This window comes from Semicossyphus pulcher, unplaced genomic scaffold (genome assembly GCF_022749685.1).
Source record: "Semicossyphus pulcher isolate SPU_LCO1_2020_fin unplaced genomic scaffold, fSemPul1.0.p SCAF_1, whole genome shotgun sequence".
In the NCBI taxonomy this organism is placed as follows: Eukaryota; Metazoa; Chordata; class Actinopteri; order Labriformes; family Labridae; genus Semicossyphus; species Semicossyphus pulcher.
This window is the reverse complement of record NW_027211603.1, coordinates 35,750,186-35,765,161: the sequence shown is the minus strand read 5'-3', so window position 1 is coordinate 35,765,161 and position 14,976 is coordinate 35,750,186. Positions and strand designations below refer to the sequence as shown.

The following is a 14,976-nucleotide window of genomic DNA, read 5'->3' as shown; positions in this document are numbered from 1 at the left end:
TACAGAGCGGGAAAGTGAGATCCAATCACAAGTGGTCAGCGGAGACGCATTTGGAGAAGCATTGAAATGCAAAGTGTGAATGCTAGTGCTTAGAGCTGGCCACTTGTGATTGGATCACCCAGGACACATGTAATAACCAGATCTGTTAAGGGCCAAACAGAAGAAGGGTGTCACCTAGATTAGTCAGGTCCAGACCTACAACAAAGCCGCAAGTAGCCACATAGTTGAAAGCTAATTGTTTGGTCTAAAATTAAATTTTGAATATATACAACGAATGTTCCTTTGATACAGATTATCTACATTTTTAATTGAATTGTCAAGAGGTGTCCTCTTCCAATGTCCTGCTGCCACTGTATACTCATATTGGAGCAAAAACGCCCCAAATAAACCTAATAAAAAACACATAACTGTACCCGAACAACTGTACACATCACCCAGGCTTAATGTGGCTAAATACAAATTGAGGTGCCACAGTGTGCTTCGTTTATTGTCCCCATGAACATAATTTACATTTTACTGTGTTTACTTAATGGTTGTGAAAAATGGCAGAAAGCGTTGCTTCAAATTGAGAAACAAAACCCCAAACAAACAAAATAAGTTGAACATACCTCTTCACCATTTTTGTCAGTACTGCGGCCTGACCAGAAGAGATGAGCACAGATACTGACGGCTCGGCACTGGTCAGGCTTTTTCAGCAGCTTAGAGGCAGCCAGTGCACACTGAGTCCTCAGTGGCTCGTGGTTTTCCTCACTGAAACATCGCATCCGCTCAAAGGTACCAATGATCAGAGTGATGGCTGCCAACTGGGCTTTGGAGTCGCTGATCTCATCCTCATACAGAGAGAAGGCCTAGTGAGAAGATATTGGATGAATAGGGTTGGAGGAAGACAAGAATACAAATGAGACAAAGGTTGGGAAGAAAACCAATTGAAAGGTGTCACTAAGGTCGCCTTGTGAAATTTTATAAACTTCTAGTTTTTTAGTTTTGTTTAGTGGCTGGAGTTTCAAAAAGTGAAATGACTCAGTGCTACGCTCCAATAAACATCAAAAAAAGAAAATCAAAGAAACTGTTCCCTCTGTGTCAATAAAGGCCTGAGTTTAAGGGGAGTTCTGATGTGATTTTGGGGTCTAAATGACTAATAGTTACAAAAGTTTTGGATCTGCTCCAGTAGATAGCTTCAGCTGGGCTGTAAATGTAAATGGGCCTGATCAAAGAACGTCCACTGACAGGCTCAGCTTAATATTTTAGGTGTCTGTAGGGATGCTTTCTGTCATGTTGTCAGAAAATGTTTGTGAAAGTTATAATATCCAAGATTTACATGTAAATAAATGTCTGTTAAGTCTCTATCTATCGCCGAATGAGGTAACACAATGGTGATTGAGCCTATGGCCCACTGATGAAAGCCTTTGCATTTGCAGTATATAGTATTATTATAGACTGTGTGTCTGTGTCGACTTTCGCAGAAAAAAATCAAAAATCAATCGGTTTAAAAAGGAAAGCGACCGTCAACGAGGGAAATCAACAGTTACAACCGGAGCCAACCGCAGATGTCACACGTGACACTGTCTGGATATCTGGGTAGTGTGGTCGAGCAATTACCAATTATTGCCACAGTTGCCGCCAAAGAGAACGAAACTGAGATCTTTGAGATTATAACTTTAAAGAGTAACTTTTTAAAACCAGAAACAGCTGTAACATCAATCTCTTCAAAATGCGAAATGTGTTACAGAAAATGTGATGTTGCAGCCATTTCAGCTTCACACCTGCCAGCTGAAATAGTCTACTATAGCAACTCTTAAACGTTTTGTACAGATTACTCATTGAGACATTTACAATAGAGGTGCAGGATTAAAATACTTCTTTAATTATCAGACATCTGTGTAGACATGATGCAAGTGTGAGTAATCAAGAGATTTAAAAGACTGACAGTGTATTTTACATTTAAACATTCTACCTGTGACATGAATTCATAAGCTACAGTCTCGTGGTTCTCAAATCCAATCTCCCCTGCAGCCAGCGCCCCCTGCAGGAAGAGTCGAAGGGGCAGCTCCGCAAGCTCAGCCTTGATAAGTGCACTGATGGTTTGGTGGGCAAAGGAAAAGATCTTCTGGCACTTTTTTTCCCACTTGTCATCCTGATGTGAGAAAATAAGGAATTATTTAAATATTACATACTTACTTAGACAATACTACACATACAGCGTGTTGAATGCAGTGAAAAAGGATGTTGGCACACCAATGACGAGTTTTCCTTGTATCTGAAGGCCAACTGGTAGGCAGCAAACACCAAAGGCGGGAGTGTGTAGCGAATCCTTTGGTTTCCACCCGCACCAAAATGTTTCCGGGCTGTGTTCAAAATCTGCCAATGAATAAGAATTTAATTTCAAAAAACAACAGAATCCACACAAAGACCAATCACAAAGTCACATTTTGGGATGAGATACTCGTACTATACTATGTGTGTACTATGTAATACATCTGGTAGATGAGATACACATGCAAATCCATTCCTGTGCTTCTTTAATGTTTAAGAAAAGGACCCACAAGGTACTGCTGATCAGGATCTTCAGAGTGGAGAAGATGGATGAAACGACCCACAAGGCTCTGCTCCTCAGCAAAGTCCTCAGGGTCAGGATCATCAGCTGGTTGGTCTGGCTGGTCCTGGATCAGTGTTGATACCAAGTTCAAGATAGCGTCCACCTAGAGAAACCAGGGCCGGAGGGCAAAGTTTAGCATTAACATACTTTTAGTGGTAAACGACTCTGATTAAGTCACTGATTAGAAATGGGTCAAATATCCTGCACAAATAAGTAAAAGATGGTCACAGTCGGATATTAGCCAGGGGCTTCCTTTGGTAGAGTAACCCTGGGGATCATAAGGGAATGCTGCCTTGTTATATCTCTGGGATCTCTGCCGATCTGCCCTGCCAGTGGAAAAAAAAAGATGCTTCAACACATTTCAGATTGGTCTGACCAGCAGCAGGTGCACCAACTGTTGGTAGGTTTAACGCAACACCTTCAAGCACAAGTTATTATTAAGTGAAGCATTACTACATCACAATGGTTTGAAATACTTGAACTAGTTTGTACACAGAGGAATGGCGGTATCCATTTTTTCCATACCGTAATACCTTCTTGCCATAATACCGGGGTATACGATATATGACGGTATATAAAAATAAAACAGTGCTGCAGAGTACAGCAGAGCGGCTGGTTGGAGGGGGAAGTCGCTGTCACACATGTATGACATGGTTGTGCAATTACTTGGACATGTCTTGCTACCCTACACAGGATTATATGAAATGTTGACATAAATTATACGACTTGCAGATCTCAAGGACGCACACACATGAAAATAACAGCTTAATTGGTCGCTGATCTCTCTGAATGTTTCTCTCCAGCCCCCGGGGTCACTGCCCGTGCACGTTTCAAGTTTCCGGGGCTCTCTCCGGCTGTAACTCTCTGTGAGAGCCAGATTGTATTTGGGACTAATCCTATCATGTTTCTTTTTTTTAATCTGTCAAAAAGACAGAGTCAAAGTCATCCACGATCGATGAACTAACTGGACACTCTCTCACTGCGCTCCCTCTCCAATACCTGAAGCACTACCACCACATAAGATCCACACACACGTCTGCTGGCATGTCCCTCCTTCCAATGCATTGAGGGAGTGAGGGAGGGAGGTGGTTGGGTGGTTAGGTAGGTAAGTGTACTTTATTGATCCCAAACTGGGAAATTGTGGTGTTATAGCAGCAGGTTATCAAAGCGACTACAGCACAGGAGAAAATAAACACACAGTTAAAATAACCCTAATACTAAGAGAAAAATATATACATCCAGGAATTCTAACAGCAATAATAAATAATAACCTGATCTATATTAATCTAAAATATAAACATATATCTAAAAATAAACATATCTGAAAGGTAAACCTACTCAAGCAAATCTAAAGAATAAAACTAACATGCAGCTTTAATGTAAACAAACATTACAGGGAGGTAGAGGTGTTAATATACCACACGGTCTTCACAGTTTTAAATGTGCAATAACAGTGTATAGGTTGTTAATGTGCAGATACAGTGATTGAAGGCGTTAATGGGCCATTACAGTGTACAGACGGTGGTGACGCGGCATGTGGAGGTGGCTTGTTGTTAACAGTGTACACTGTAACGGTGTGAGAGAGGTGCGATGTCTTCTGTTAAATACAGACCTTATTCTGTTGTAAAACATTTTAAGTGAAGCGGTGTCGTGTCGGCCTCATTAGTATGTTTTCACCGTTTCGACACAAAACGTGTCATGTATAGTGTTTATATAGTTATATAGTTTATACATCGTTTCAGTTTACACTGAATATCATGACAGTTTTAATTGCATGCATTTAAAATTAGTGGCATCTCAAAGAGAGAGTGTGTACTTGTGTGAGTGTGTACTTGTGTGTGTGTGTGTGTGTGTGACTTTCCTTATTTACACCATCACTAGCCTATTTCATGTTCTTACCGGACAACAAACACCTCTATAATACATCTTTAACAACGAGCCTCCTCCACGCTAGCTCACCTGCTGCAGTGAAAATGAGATTGTGTGTGAAGAACTCTAAACGACAGTTATTCATTTTGTTTTTTTGTTATTTTAGCAACTTTGTAAAACATATGGCTCATGATGAATGTCAACAGATCAGACACATGGAGGGAGAGAGAAACAGAGAGCTGCTGTGTGCAGGTACAGCAGGTGTAGGTGTGTGTGGAGAAAAGAACTGAAGAGAAAGTGAGCCGATTAAAGTTGTTTTGTGAACAAACACTAACTTATGGTGGAGAAGAATTAAGCACAGTAATTATGGTATTATGATATAACTTTCTGTAAATAAGGTGACGTATTGTTCGCTGTAATACGCCCCTTTTTGACAGTATTGAAATTCATTCCCTCCGGACATCTAAATACCCCGGTATAGTGTAATACCGTGATACTGCCCATTTATATGCATGCCCATCCCATGTCACCATCCAACAAATATCAGCTTATAGTATATAGTATATAGACAGTACCGTTGTTCTGTCTGGTGGCAGAGTTTGTGCTGTTGTTAGAAGGCAAACATAAAATGTCTCATGCTAAAGTAGAAGCTAGATATCTGACCTGTTCCTGTGCCACAATGGTGGTGTTGTAATCCAGCGTGTTGCTTAGGACATAGCAACTCATGCTCTTGCGCGACTCATAGTCAAAGTACTCAAAGAGTGGTGGGAAGTGCTTGAGCTGCAGCACCGTCAGGATGTTGTTGTAGGTATCTACTGGGATCTTCAACAGTCGGGTGAGTTCCTTTGACACTGCGCTGCTGGTCGCTATGCTGCGGGAGGGAAAAGAATGTAAAGGGTCAAAGTGTTCCAGATAATTGTGAAAGCAAAGACCCTATTACGACGTGGTAGTCATATTGCTCTAAAAGGTTTGCATGGGGTAACATGTAACGTGAGTGTGCTGGTGTGTGGGGTTATCCCATTCTCTCCTTTATTCTCATCCCCCCATCTGGCTATAGTTTTCACACGTTAAGAGAAAATTCAATCATTCACTCATTTTCACTCACTGTTACCAAAAGTAGTTATTAATCTTTTTTTATCATTAAGAGTGAACTTCTATCTGGTTGTTCTAACTCTGCTGTACGACATTCCTTAGGGTCCGATCAGACAGAGCACGTTTTGCAAGCTGTAAAACGCGAAGCACACCGCACTGCTTTTTTTTGTTGAAGCCTACGAGGTTAAAGAAAGAGCAGCTCGCTGTGCCTCTTTTTCCTACTGTTGTTAAGGTAACCACCGAATCATTAGCTGTCATTAACCTAACCGTTTCTCCTTTCATCCGATTGGACCATGAGAAAAAACGTCCATGAAGTCAGGCGTTTTTCTGCTTGGAGTTGACGTTTTTTCAACTCGAGGCATTTTCTCAAAAACGCGAGGCACACAGAGCGGAAAAAAGTCGAGGCGCTCTCCAACGCAGAAGCAGCGTTCAAAAAGCGGCCCTCTCATTGAAAACAATTTTTTAAAAAGCTGCCCCAGTTGCTAAAACACGTTCTGTCTGATTGGGCCCTTAGAGGGGAATTATGGTATTTTTAAACTTGTGTCCTTTTTAGCTGACATTGGGGTCTAAAGGAATAATGGGTACAAAAAGGTTTGGAAGTGCTCAAGAGGGACTTTTAGTTGACACACTTTTGTTCTGTCACAACTGCCTGCTGATACAATCTAAACTCTTTGTACCCATTAGTCAAGAAGAACTGAAAATATGTAAAAACAGTGCGCACGTTTAATAACACTGAAATTCTTCCTTTAAGCCTGAACGCTCTGGACTACATTAAAACTTAGAATAATGGCCACATTTTCACTGATACATTACTGATGCACGCACTCCCTTTAACACACCTGTTGAATTCATTTCTGCAGGCAATAAATGACCTTTCAACTCAGACCAAATGCCAGATTAAACCTGTGTGTCAGGACTTTTGAGGACTTACTGTTCCAAGTTGAGCTTGTTGAATATCTCCACAGTGCCCTCCAGCACTTTATCTACATAGTCAACACGGTCAGGGTAGCATTTCATGGCTAAATTGATGAGCGAGACCTGTAGAGAGACCACGTCCTCTGAAGGCATGTCCTGGCGTGACTGAAGGAGGAATCACAGAATAAAAACATCTTTATTGTCAGCCCAATATTTGTTTGACTCGTGAATATGAAGTCAGTGTAGCTTCAGGAGGGAATAGTAAGAGCCTCCCATGTATTATCATACCTTATGCAGTTACTGAAATTTAATTATTTTGCACATTTATCTTATTTGTAATTTTTATCTCATCATTTTCATACTTGTATTTTATTAAATATTTGTTTTTCCTAGCTTCTAAATCCTTCTCTATGTTAATTGTATGCACCTTCAGACCAAGATTATTACTTAAAGTAAAAATTATTCTGAAATTACAGTTGAACCTTTACATTGTGGGAGAGCAAATAAGTGACTGCTTTCAGATTAAACTGCAGAAAGCATGATTAAATTGTCTTATAGTCCAGGTAAAGCGAATGTAACTTACTTGAATGACAGTGGCCACTTGCTGAGAGAAGATGTCAAACAGTTTGATCTCAGCTGGAATTCCAGGGCCATCTTCTCGATGAGCAAACAGAGCGAGTCTGAAAGACAAGTGCCAGTGCTGTGATGTCATGTTTTGGAGAATCTTTATATTCCCTGTTATCCCAAGAGTCTATACAAGATGGATATACTATATTTGGATCCTGGTCCTATTGCATAGTGTTGTAAATACATTGTTTTTGTTCTCAAGACACAAAAGATACATTTTAAATTATTCTGTGTCCTTTACCTCCCAAATTAATGACCACTGCTGACATAGATGGAAATTGTTAATTTGCTTTATCAAAAGCTGTTTATGCAAATAACGATATGCCTTGTTCATTTAAGTAAATCAAACTGGACCTGTCAATGAGGGCAATGATAATGTTCTTGACGTTGACATGTTGATGGAGCTCAGCACAGGAGCGCAGGAAAGGGTTCAGGGTCTGAAGGTGAAACTCGTCTGGGAAAACCTAGCAAGACAAAACGCGTTTAGCACAGGAGTGTAAGGCTGTGCTTATACTTTATATTGTCTTATTCATTAAAACAAAAAAGAGCTTCAGTCTGCCCAGAACATTTTACAGGCACAGTGAAATAAAGACTTGCATATTATTAATATATTATTAAGTTAAAATATACGATTCATTTTTATTTCTAATGTAAATATATTAATCCTTAGATTGATGGCACTAATGAATTCAAATGTCATGTAATGCTTGCTCACACTTCTACCTGAATTATGCACTCCATTAAATACTCCTGAGCCAGTGAGTCTCTGCAGTTCACAACCTGCTCCAACACTCCAGGAAGAACAATCTGTGGAGAGAAACAAAAATGACTTTTACCTGACAGGTCACAAACATCACAAAGTGTACAGTATGTGTTGTGTTTTGTGGATTAGGGTTGTGAAAATAATGCAATAAATAATTCTGGGAAAAGTAATGCATCTTGTTTAATAATGGGCTACTAGTGCAGCCGTTTTAAAAGCATGTCGGAACCATGTCCATTTTAAACCTATTGATACATCATTAACAACAAGCTGCCTCCACACGCTGTGTCACCACCAACTGAAAGTGGATTCACGGTGAAGAAATTCAAAACGCAAGTCAAGTTTCTGTAAACCATACTGCTGGTGAAGAAAGTGAACAGAGCAAGCAGCTGTCTGTAGTAAGACAACAAAGGTGAAGGTGTTAAAGTTTAACACTTAAAATAAGAGAAAAATAAGTGAAAAATAAGTGATGTAATAAGTAATAACCATCTATACACATGGCAATGCAGATTTAGTAAGTCTACCTGTGATGCAATGCTTCTTAGAAAAAATAATGCAATCAATTAAGAAAAATTAGCCCAAAGCCTATTTACTCAAGAAATGAATAATTTGACACAAATGATTGATTTGGAAATTATTTTATTAATTTAAAAATGATAATATTTCTTCCGTTTAAAAATAGTCTGTTACCCTCACAGTAAGAGTTGCATCCATAGCAATGGTTAATTCAGTAGCCTTCTTAGAAAGATAGAGAGATGCTATAGAGAAATAAAAGATCTCTGAATGCTGTAATTATCCAATCAAAATCAAGTATTTAACACAGCAGTGTAATAATGAGGACATACCAAATGTGACAGATTATACTTCAAAAACCAAAACTCATATTTAAGTTCGCAAAACTTTCTGCCTTCTTCTAACCTTAATTCTATTATCAATTACTAGCTTTAAATCAGAGCCCTGCCATTATACGGTCTACCAATACTGTAGCACCAATATGAGCCTATCACAGGTATCTTCAAGGAAATATACTCTGAACTCTGCCGCTCGCATCATCACCAGAACCCCCTCCATTAATCACATCACTCCTGTCCTTCAGCAGCTTCACTGGCTCTCGGTCAAACATCGCATCGATTTCAAGATTCTGCTCCTCACTTTCAAGGCCATCCACAACCTCACTCCTCTGTATCTCTCTGAACTCCTGCACATAAACACACCCACCTGCACTCTCAGGTCTTCTTCTTCCATTCACCTCACTGCACCACTCACTCGCCTGACCACCATGGGGTCTAGAACCTTCAGCTGCTCTGCCCCACAACTCTGGCACTCCCTCCCTCCCGACATCTGTAACATTGACTCTCTCTCAGTTTTCAAATCCCAGCTCAAAATGTATCTTTATAAACTTGCTTATTCAGTCCGATACCTCACACTAAACCTCCGCACATGATTTTTTTTGTAAATTTGTCTTGTTAATTTTGTTGTTTTATTGTTGCATTTTTTTTAGTTTTTTAACTGTGCTGTGTAAGGTGACCTTGTGTGCTTTGAAAGGCGCCTATACATAAAATGTATTGTAATTAATGACTTTTAATCAATAACAGCAGACACAACAAACACACCTGTTTGTACTTGTCCACATTGACCCCCTCCAGCTGACTGAGGCGGACCAGGTTGGTGCCCACCAGAATCCTAAGTTCTTGTCGTTCCTTTTCTCTCTTCTCTCGGTCTCGGCTGTGACCCTGATGCTGCATTCTCACCCATAACTTGTTCATTTCGGCAAAGTTCAGGAGTACAAAGTCAATGGAGTCATTGATATCACCGGTCATCTCCTCTGATCCCCTTTGAAGTAAAGAAAAAAAAAAAAAGAGTTGGAAACACATGACACATTGTGGCATATATTCTGTAGGTATGATTGAAAAAACTGTGAAGCTTGATATCCATCTCATGGCTGTATGAAAGTAAAACACTGGAATCAGAATGTGGTAAGCTTAGCTTAAAGACCGAAAGCTGCTACCAACACCTCTAAAACTCACTAATTACAGTTCAAAGTTGAACCCTCTTGGAACTGTGCATCATTGCAATGTGTATCTGTGCAACAGTCACACTGCTGGACGTGTGATGTCCAGTCAAACATGTCACGCTGCGACTTTTCTTGCTGCTTGATACAACAAGAAAACTGGTCACATGCCTGCTGTGGTTGTATTTGGAAGGTTTTCTCTTAACTTGTGTGTAAAACTGATTAAAAATGATCTTTTGTGTTTTTAATGACAGGTGCTTGCTGGGACAGTTTCCAACAAACAGGGCTTTCTTCCTGTGCGAAAACAGTGCTAACATCACCATCACCTTACTGATATTAAGATTAAGATAGTACTTTATCCCCAGAGGGGAAATTCGGTTGTTGCAACAGCACAAAGACAAGTAGCAGGAAGAAATAGAATAGAAATAGATAAAAATAAAATAAAATATGAGGTATATACAACTGGTATACAAAAGTGACAATCTAAAGTGACATGGTATGGGATAAAATTACATATATGGGTAACAGCAGCAATATTAAGCAATATGAAATGTTACAGAATAAAGTATGAAATAGTGCAGTATATCAGTGTCTAAGAGGAGAGATGACAGGATAATGGCCATTACCATGTTTCCTTTAATAATAGCTGGGAGTGATATAAATGCCAGGAGGGGATTTATGAGCAAGGGAGAGCTGACACACACAAATAAATGCCAGTTCCCAATAATCACTCGGAAAAAGACAAGGGTGAATTAATGCTGGGTGTTTGTCATATTATTAACTAAGCTCAATAAACATCACCAACACTCTCCTTTAAATGACTTAATTCATCATTATTATTAAATGCCAATTCCATTTAAGTGTTATGGTCTTATTTTAGTCACTGCACATGTATGTGGGTTATTGTCTTGACCTAACTGTATTTTGTAGTAACATACATGTGCCACAAGATGTCAGTAGCTACATTTCAGGTGCTCTATGGTAATTGTGAATATCTCTGGGTTTTCCACATGTTCCTGAAAATGGATTTTCAACTAAAGGCTTTTTAAGAAATTTAAGAATTTCCCCTGAATGCTATACGACGTATTAGAGTATTAGGGCCACATTAAAGAAAAAAAAAAGTAAGATTTTGAGAATAATATAATAGAATAATAATTATAATATTACGAGAATAAAGTCGCTATTTTGCCAGAATAAAGTCGTAATATTACGAGAATGAAGTCATAATATCACGAGAATAAAGTAGTAATTTTACAAGAATAAAGTCATAATAAAACGAGAATAAAGTCGTAATTTTATGCCATGGTTAGCCTGTATCTTAGTTTGAAGGGTAACATCAGAAGAGCAGCCAGTCGCCCGCGTTATAATGACTAAGATCACAAGTCATTTTCAAATAAAATCACTTTTCAGAGTCCTGATAGTTATGACAGTGGTGCTGATGTTCCGAAAGATTAAATATTTTGTATTTGTGAAACCTATACTAATGTATTGATATATAACTGTTCAGTGTGCTGGCGCATTACTAGGCAGGAGATCTCACATGTTCTCGCGGGGTACATGTATGCTATGCTTCCATGCTACCAGGTGTGTTCAATAAAGAATACATAAATACATAAATACAGCTCCGGCTCAAGTTGTGTTAAGCCTCCTGTGCAATCATTTATAAGCATAACTTCCCAAGATGTTCACTGTGAGGCTAACAGTAGTCTAAATTATGACTAATAAAGTAACGACTTTTTTCTCGTAAAATTGCGACTTTATTCTCATATTATTGACTTTATTCTCGTAAAATTACAACTTTATTCTCATATTATTATGACTTTATTCTCGTAATATTATGACGTAATTCTCGTAAAATTATGACTTTATTCTCGTAAAATTACGAATTTTATTCTCGAAATCTTAATTTTTTTTTTTCTTTAATGTGGCCCTAATACTCCGTCGTAACGCAAAATGTCAATATGAATTTGACATGTATACAGAAAATGTTGAGCTTATATCATATTAACAGAGGTTTTATATTAAAAGATGGACAATTATACAGCTCAAACAGAGCAAGTAAAAAATAAAGGCCTACCTCTAATTCAAACCTGTGTGCAATAGTAAAATCTAGAGGATGACACTTACTCTGACTGCTCTCCATCATCTGGCAGTATGTTGCGGGTGCATTGCAGCAGGTAGTTTCTGAGGAAGAGGCCCCTGAGTGGATGCTGGACACCACGACACATCTCAACAAGGTCCTTCAGAATGTCCTTACGAGACTGGGGGAAGGAGCGAACGTACACCACACCTACTGTGATTAGCAGATAGCTGGGGAGAAAGGGGCAAAGCAAAAGGGCTGATGACAAACGTCTGTATGAGGCCTATTATGAGAGGCAGCATGCTGAACTTAATGCATTGCAGTCATCATTGTGTTTCTATTGCTGAGTCTCTTTAAGCTCATAATCCATCACGACCCAGAAGGGAAAATGCAGCAGGAAACTAAAATGTTGATCCATAAATCTCTAGTTTAAGCTTTAGGCTTATCTGTACACAAGAGCCACGACAACGTAACAAACAAAAAACACAATGGCTTTTAGGGAAAATTGTAAATCTTAAGTCTGATGCCCTTGTATAAGGAGAAACAAAATCTGATATTAACATAATACTGAAATTACAAATTATTTCAGGGCCAGGGAATTTGGAAAGTTACTCATTGTCAACCCCTGCACCACTATATAGGACACAGCTCAATTTTTAGATTAAAAAAAAAATATTAAAAGTGCGTCTTACACACGGAATTTTACGGTAATACTCTATCAAAAAACATTTAAGGTTGAGTGAATGTTCAAACCTGTCGCTAATTCAACTCTGTCTCTCCATGCTAATAAAAACAAAGCAGGGTGTCAATGGAAAACATGATTGTACCAAGGCTTCAATCAAAATCCTACTTCGATCAATCCTGCAGGCTTACTAAACAGTGTAGACCTGCTCTGGCTGTGTGCGTGCGTGCGTATGTTAGAGAGAGTGTGTGTGTGTGTGTGTGTGTGTGTGTGTGTGTGTGTAGGTGTGTGCGTGTGCGTGTGTGTATACACAAAAAGGAAAGTAAGCATTAGCAGTAGGTATGATAAATGGTTTGAAACTCACAGTCTGGGAATGATGTTGCCTGCATACTGGACCAGCTCATAGAGATCTGCCACCTTGCGTCCTTTGGCAAACTCATCAGTCAGATAAACTTCCAGGTAGTGGAGTTCGTCAGAAATAGCCATATCTGAAAAGACTGTTAGAGACTGCAAACACCACCTTGAATCATCCACAAACACAAATCCATTGCTTGCTGCATGTAAACAGACAGCAGCTTCAGTCCTCAGTCAAGTGTCTACTCTGAATGTGTAGGGGCACAGTACTGTATACGTTCCACAACTTCTAGCAGCACTCAAAGCCCAATACACACACTCTAAAACTCTACCAGCTGAGTGAGGTCCTAGAGAGAAGACAGCAAAAGAAAAGGACAGTCAAGACTGCTGGAAATTGATCATGTTAGTGGTGTAATTGTGCCGGCTTGGCGAAGATTTGTTGATTGAGGTTGGGTTTTAAGATAAATTGGATAACATTCAGTTATTCAAAGTTAGTATTTTTTCATATCTAATCATTGTCACCTGATCTGCAAGCATACAAATTTTCAAAAGGAGAAGTTTTAGATGTTCATAATGAGTCTGCTTAAAATGCTTGTTTTCAACTGCCATGCTCAAATTGTTATTCTAACAACAATGTTACCTTGCAGGACAGAGGAGTTACTGATGTACTGCTGCCTGGTTTTCCAAAGCTGACAATATGAGGGGCTTTACAGAAGACAGGGCAGCACTAACATTTAAACAGTCACAGGCTAGAATAAGATAATACACACATTTGAGCAATCCATTGTTTTAAAAAAGGTCAGTATAGTCAAGCAAGGGAAAGTGGGTAAAATTGTATCATTACATAGCATTGTTATCGTATCAGTCCAGTCTTGTGCAATTTCCAACATGTCTAGCCAATAAGTGTAAAGGATACAAAGCTCATAGTAGCTCTTAGGAGACAGCATGGAGGTCCTCAGCTCACCCAGCATATTAGAGGCATGCTTCAGAGCATCCATAAGTTTGTTTTTGTCCTATAGGCCACACAACAGAGACAAGCTTTAAACATACAAAATAATAAAAACAAACACATTTTAATATTTAAGAAAAAACACTTTAAACCAGTTCCTGCCCCAGTGGCATCACAACAGCACTTGCTAACCCCTCTCCCTAACATACAGCAAGTAAGTGAACTATAGCTGATGGAGCAAGTAAACTTTATACACTACATAGGATGCAGCAGTGCTGCAAGCGGATGAGTTTGTGATTTCTTTCCATGCAAATGAGTACTGGGGTCCGTTTCAGAAAAATCCGTGTATCATTCGTTCATTTGTTTTTCAAAATAAAACCAAAAAAATAAAAAAAATGACTCATTTTCTCAGTATTTGTTCCAAAACCAAAATAAGAAAACGGATAACGACTCGTTTTTTTGATTTCCGATTTTGTGCTCAAATGAAAAATGAAAAATTGGATGATGGTCATTATCCGTTTTTCCATTAAATGATCTAAAGTAAGTTGAATGACCCGGATATGACCGTATCCCCGGAAGTGACCAGACCGAGAACAAAGACGCAGAGCACAAGGTGCCAAAATAAACCAATGTAGAAAATGGAAATTGAAGTTTACGTCCTTTTCTGTGGGAACAAGAGGGTCACGTTGAAGCATGAAGACATGACCACGGATAAAATCAGTGTCATTTTCCAGGTATGTATTTAAGCATTATTACACTCGAGGGTATGCTTTATCGTAATTATTGTCACGACAGCAATGCGGTCAGGAACGAGGCCCTTGCGCCGAGTTGCCCTTAGCATCACTGCAGTGACAATAATGACGGTAAAGCACATCCTCGAGTGTAAATTTATACAAAATGTGGAGCAATACGCTCTAAAAATATAAAAGTTTTTTGCTAATGTTCTCTCTGTTTTTTTCAGATTATTGTTAAAGTTATCTGTGAAGTGAAGAACAAAAACTATTTCAGATGCATTTATTACAACCGGTAGGCTAATTATGT

At 39.0% G+C, this 14,976-nt stretch overlaps 1 protein-coding gene across 1 annotated transcript in view; it reads right to left on the bottom strand.

Annotated features, from left to right (window-relative positions):
* vps35 (VPS35 retromer complex component) overlaps positions 1-14,976 on the bottom strand; it is a 28,707-nt gene that overhangs the window by 3,641 nt on the left and 10,090 nt on the right. The window contains exons 3-15 of the mRNA XM_069672465.1: positions 13,903-13,999; positions 12,997-13,120; positions 11,998-12,180; positions 9,473-9,692; positions 7,823-7,906; positions 7,454-7,563; positions 7,056-7,152; positions 6,489-6,637; positions 5,129-5,336; positions 2,544-2,699; positions 2,236-2,358; positions 1,955-2,134; positions 609-848 (exon numbers count right to left, since the gene is read on the bottom strand). Of these exons, the coding sequence (XP_069528566.1) occupies positions 609-848; positions 1,955-2,134; positions 2,236-2,358; positions 2,544-2,699; positions 5,129-5,336; positions 6,489-6,637; positions 7,056-7,152; positions 7,454-7,563; positions 7,823-7,906; positions 9,473-9,692; positions 11,998-12,180; positions 12,997-13,120; positions 13,903-13,999 (1,971 nt within the window). The remainder of the gene's footprint in view (positions 1-608; positions 849-1,954; positions 2,135-2,235; positions 2,359-2,543; positions 2,700-5,128; positions 5,337-6,488; positions 6,638-7,055; positions 7,153-7,453; positions 7,564-7,822; positions 7,907-9,472; positions 9,693-11,997; positions 12,181-12,996; positions 13,121-13,902; positions 14,000-14,976) is intronic.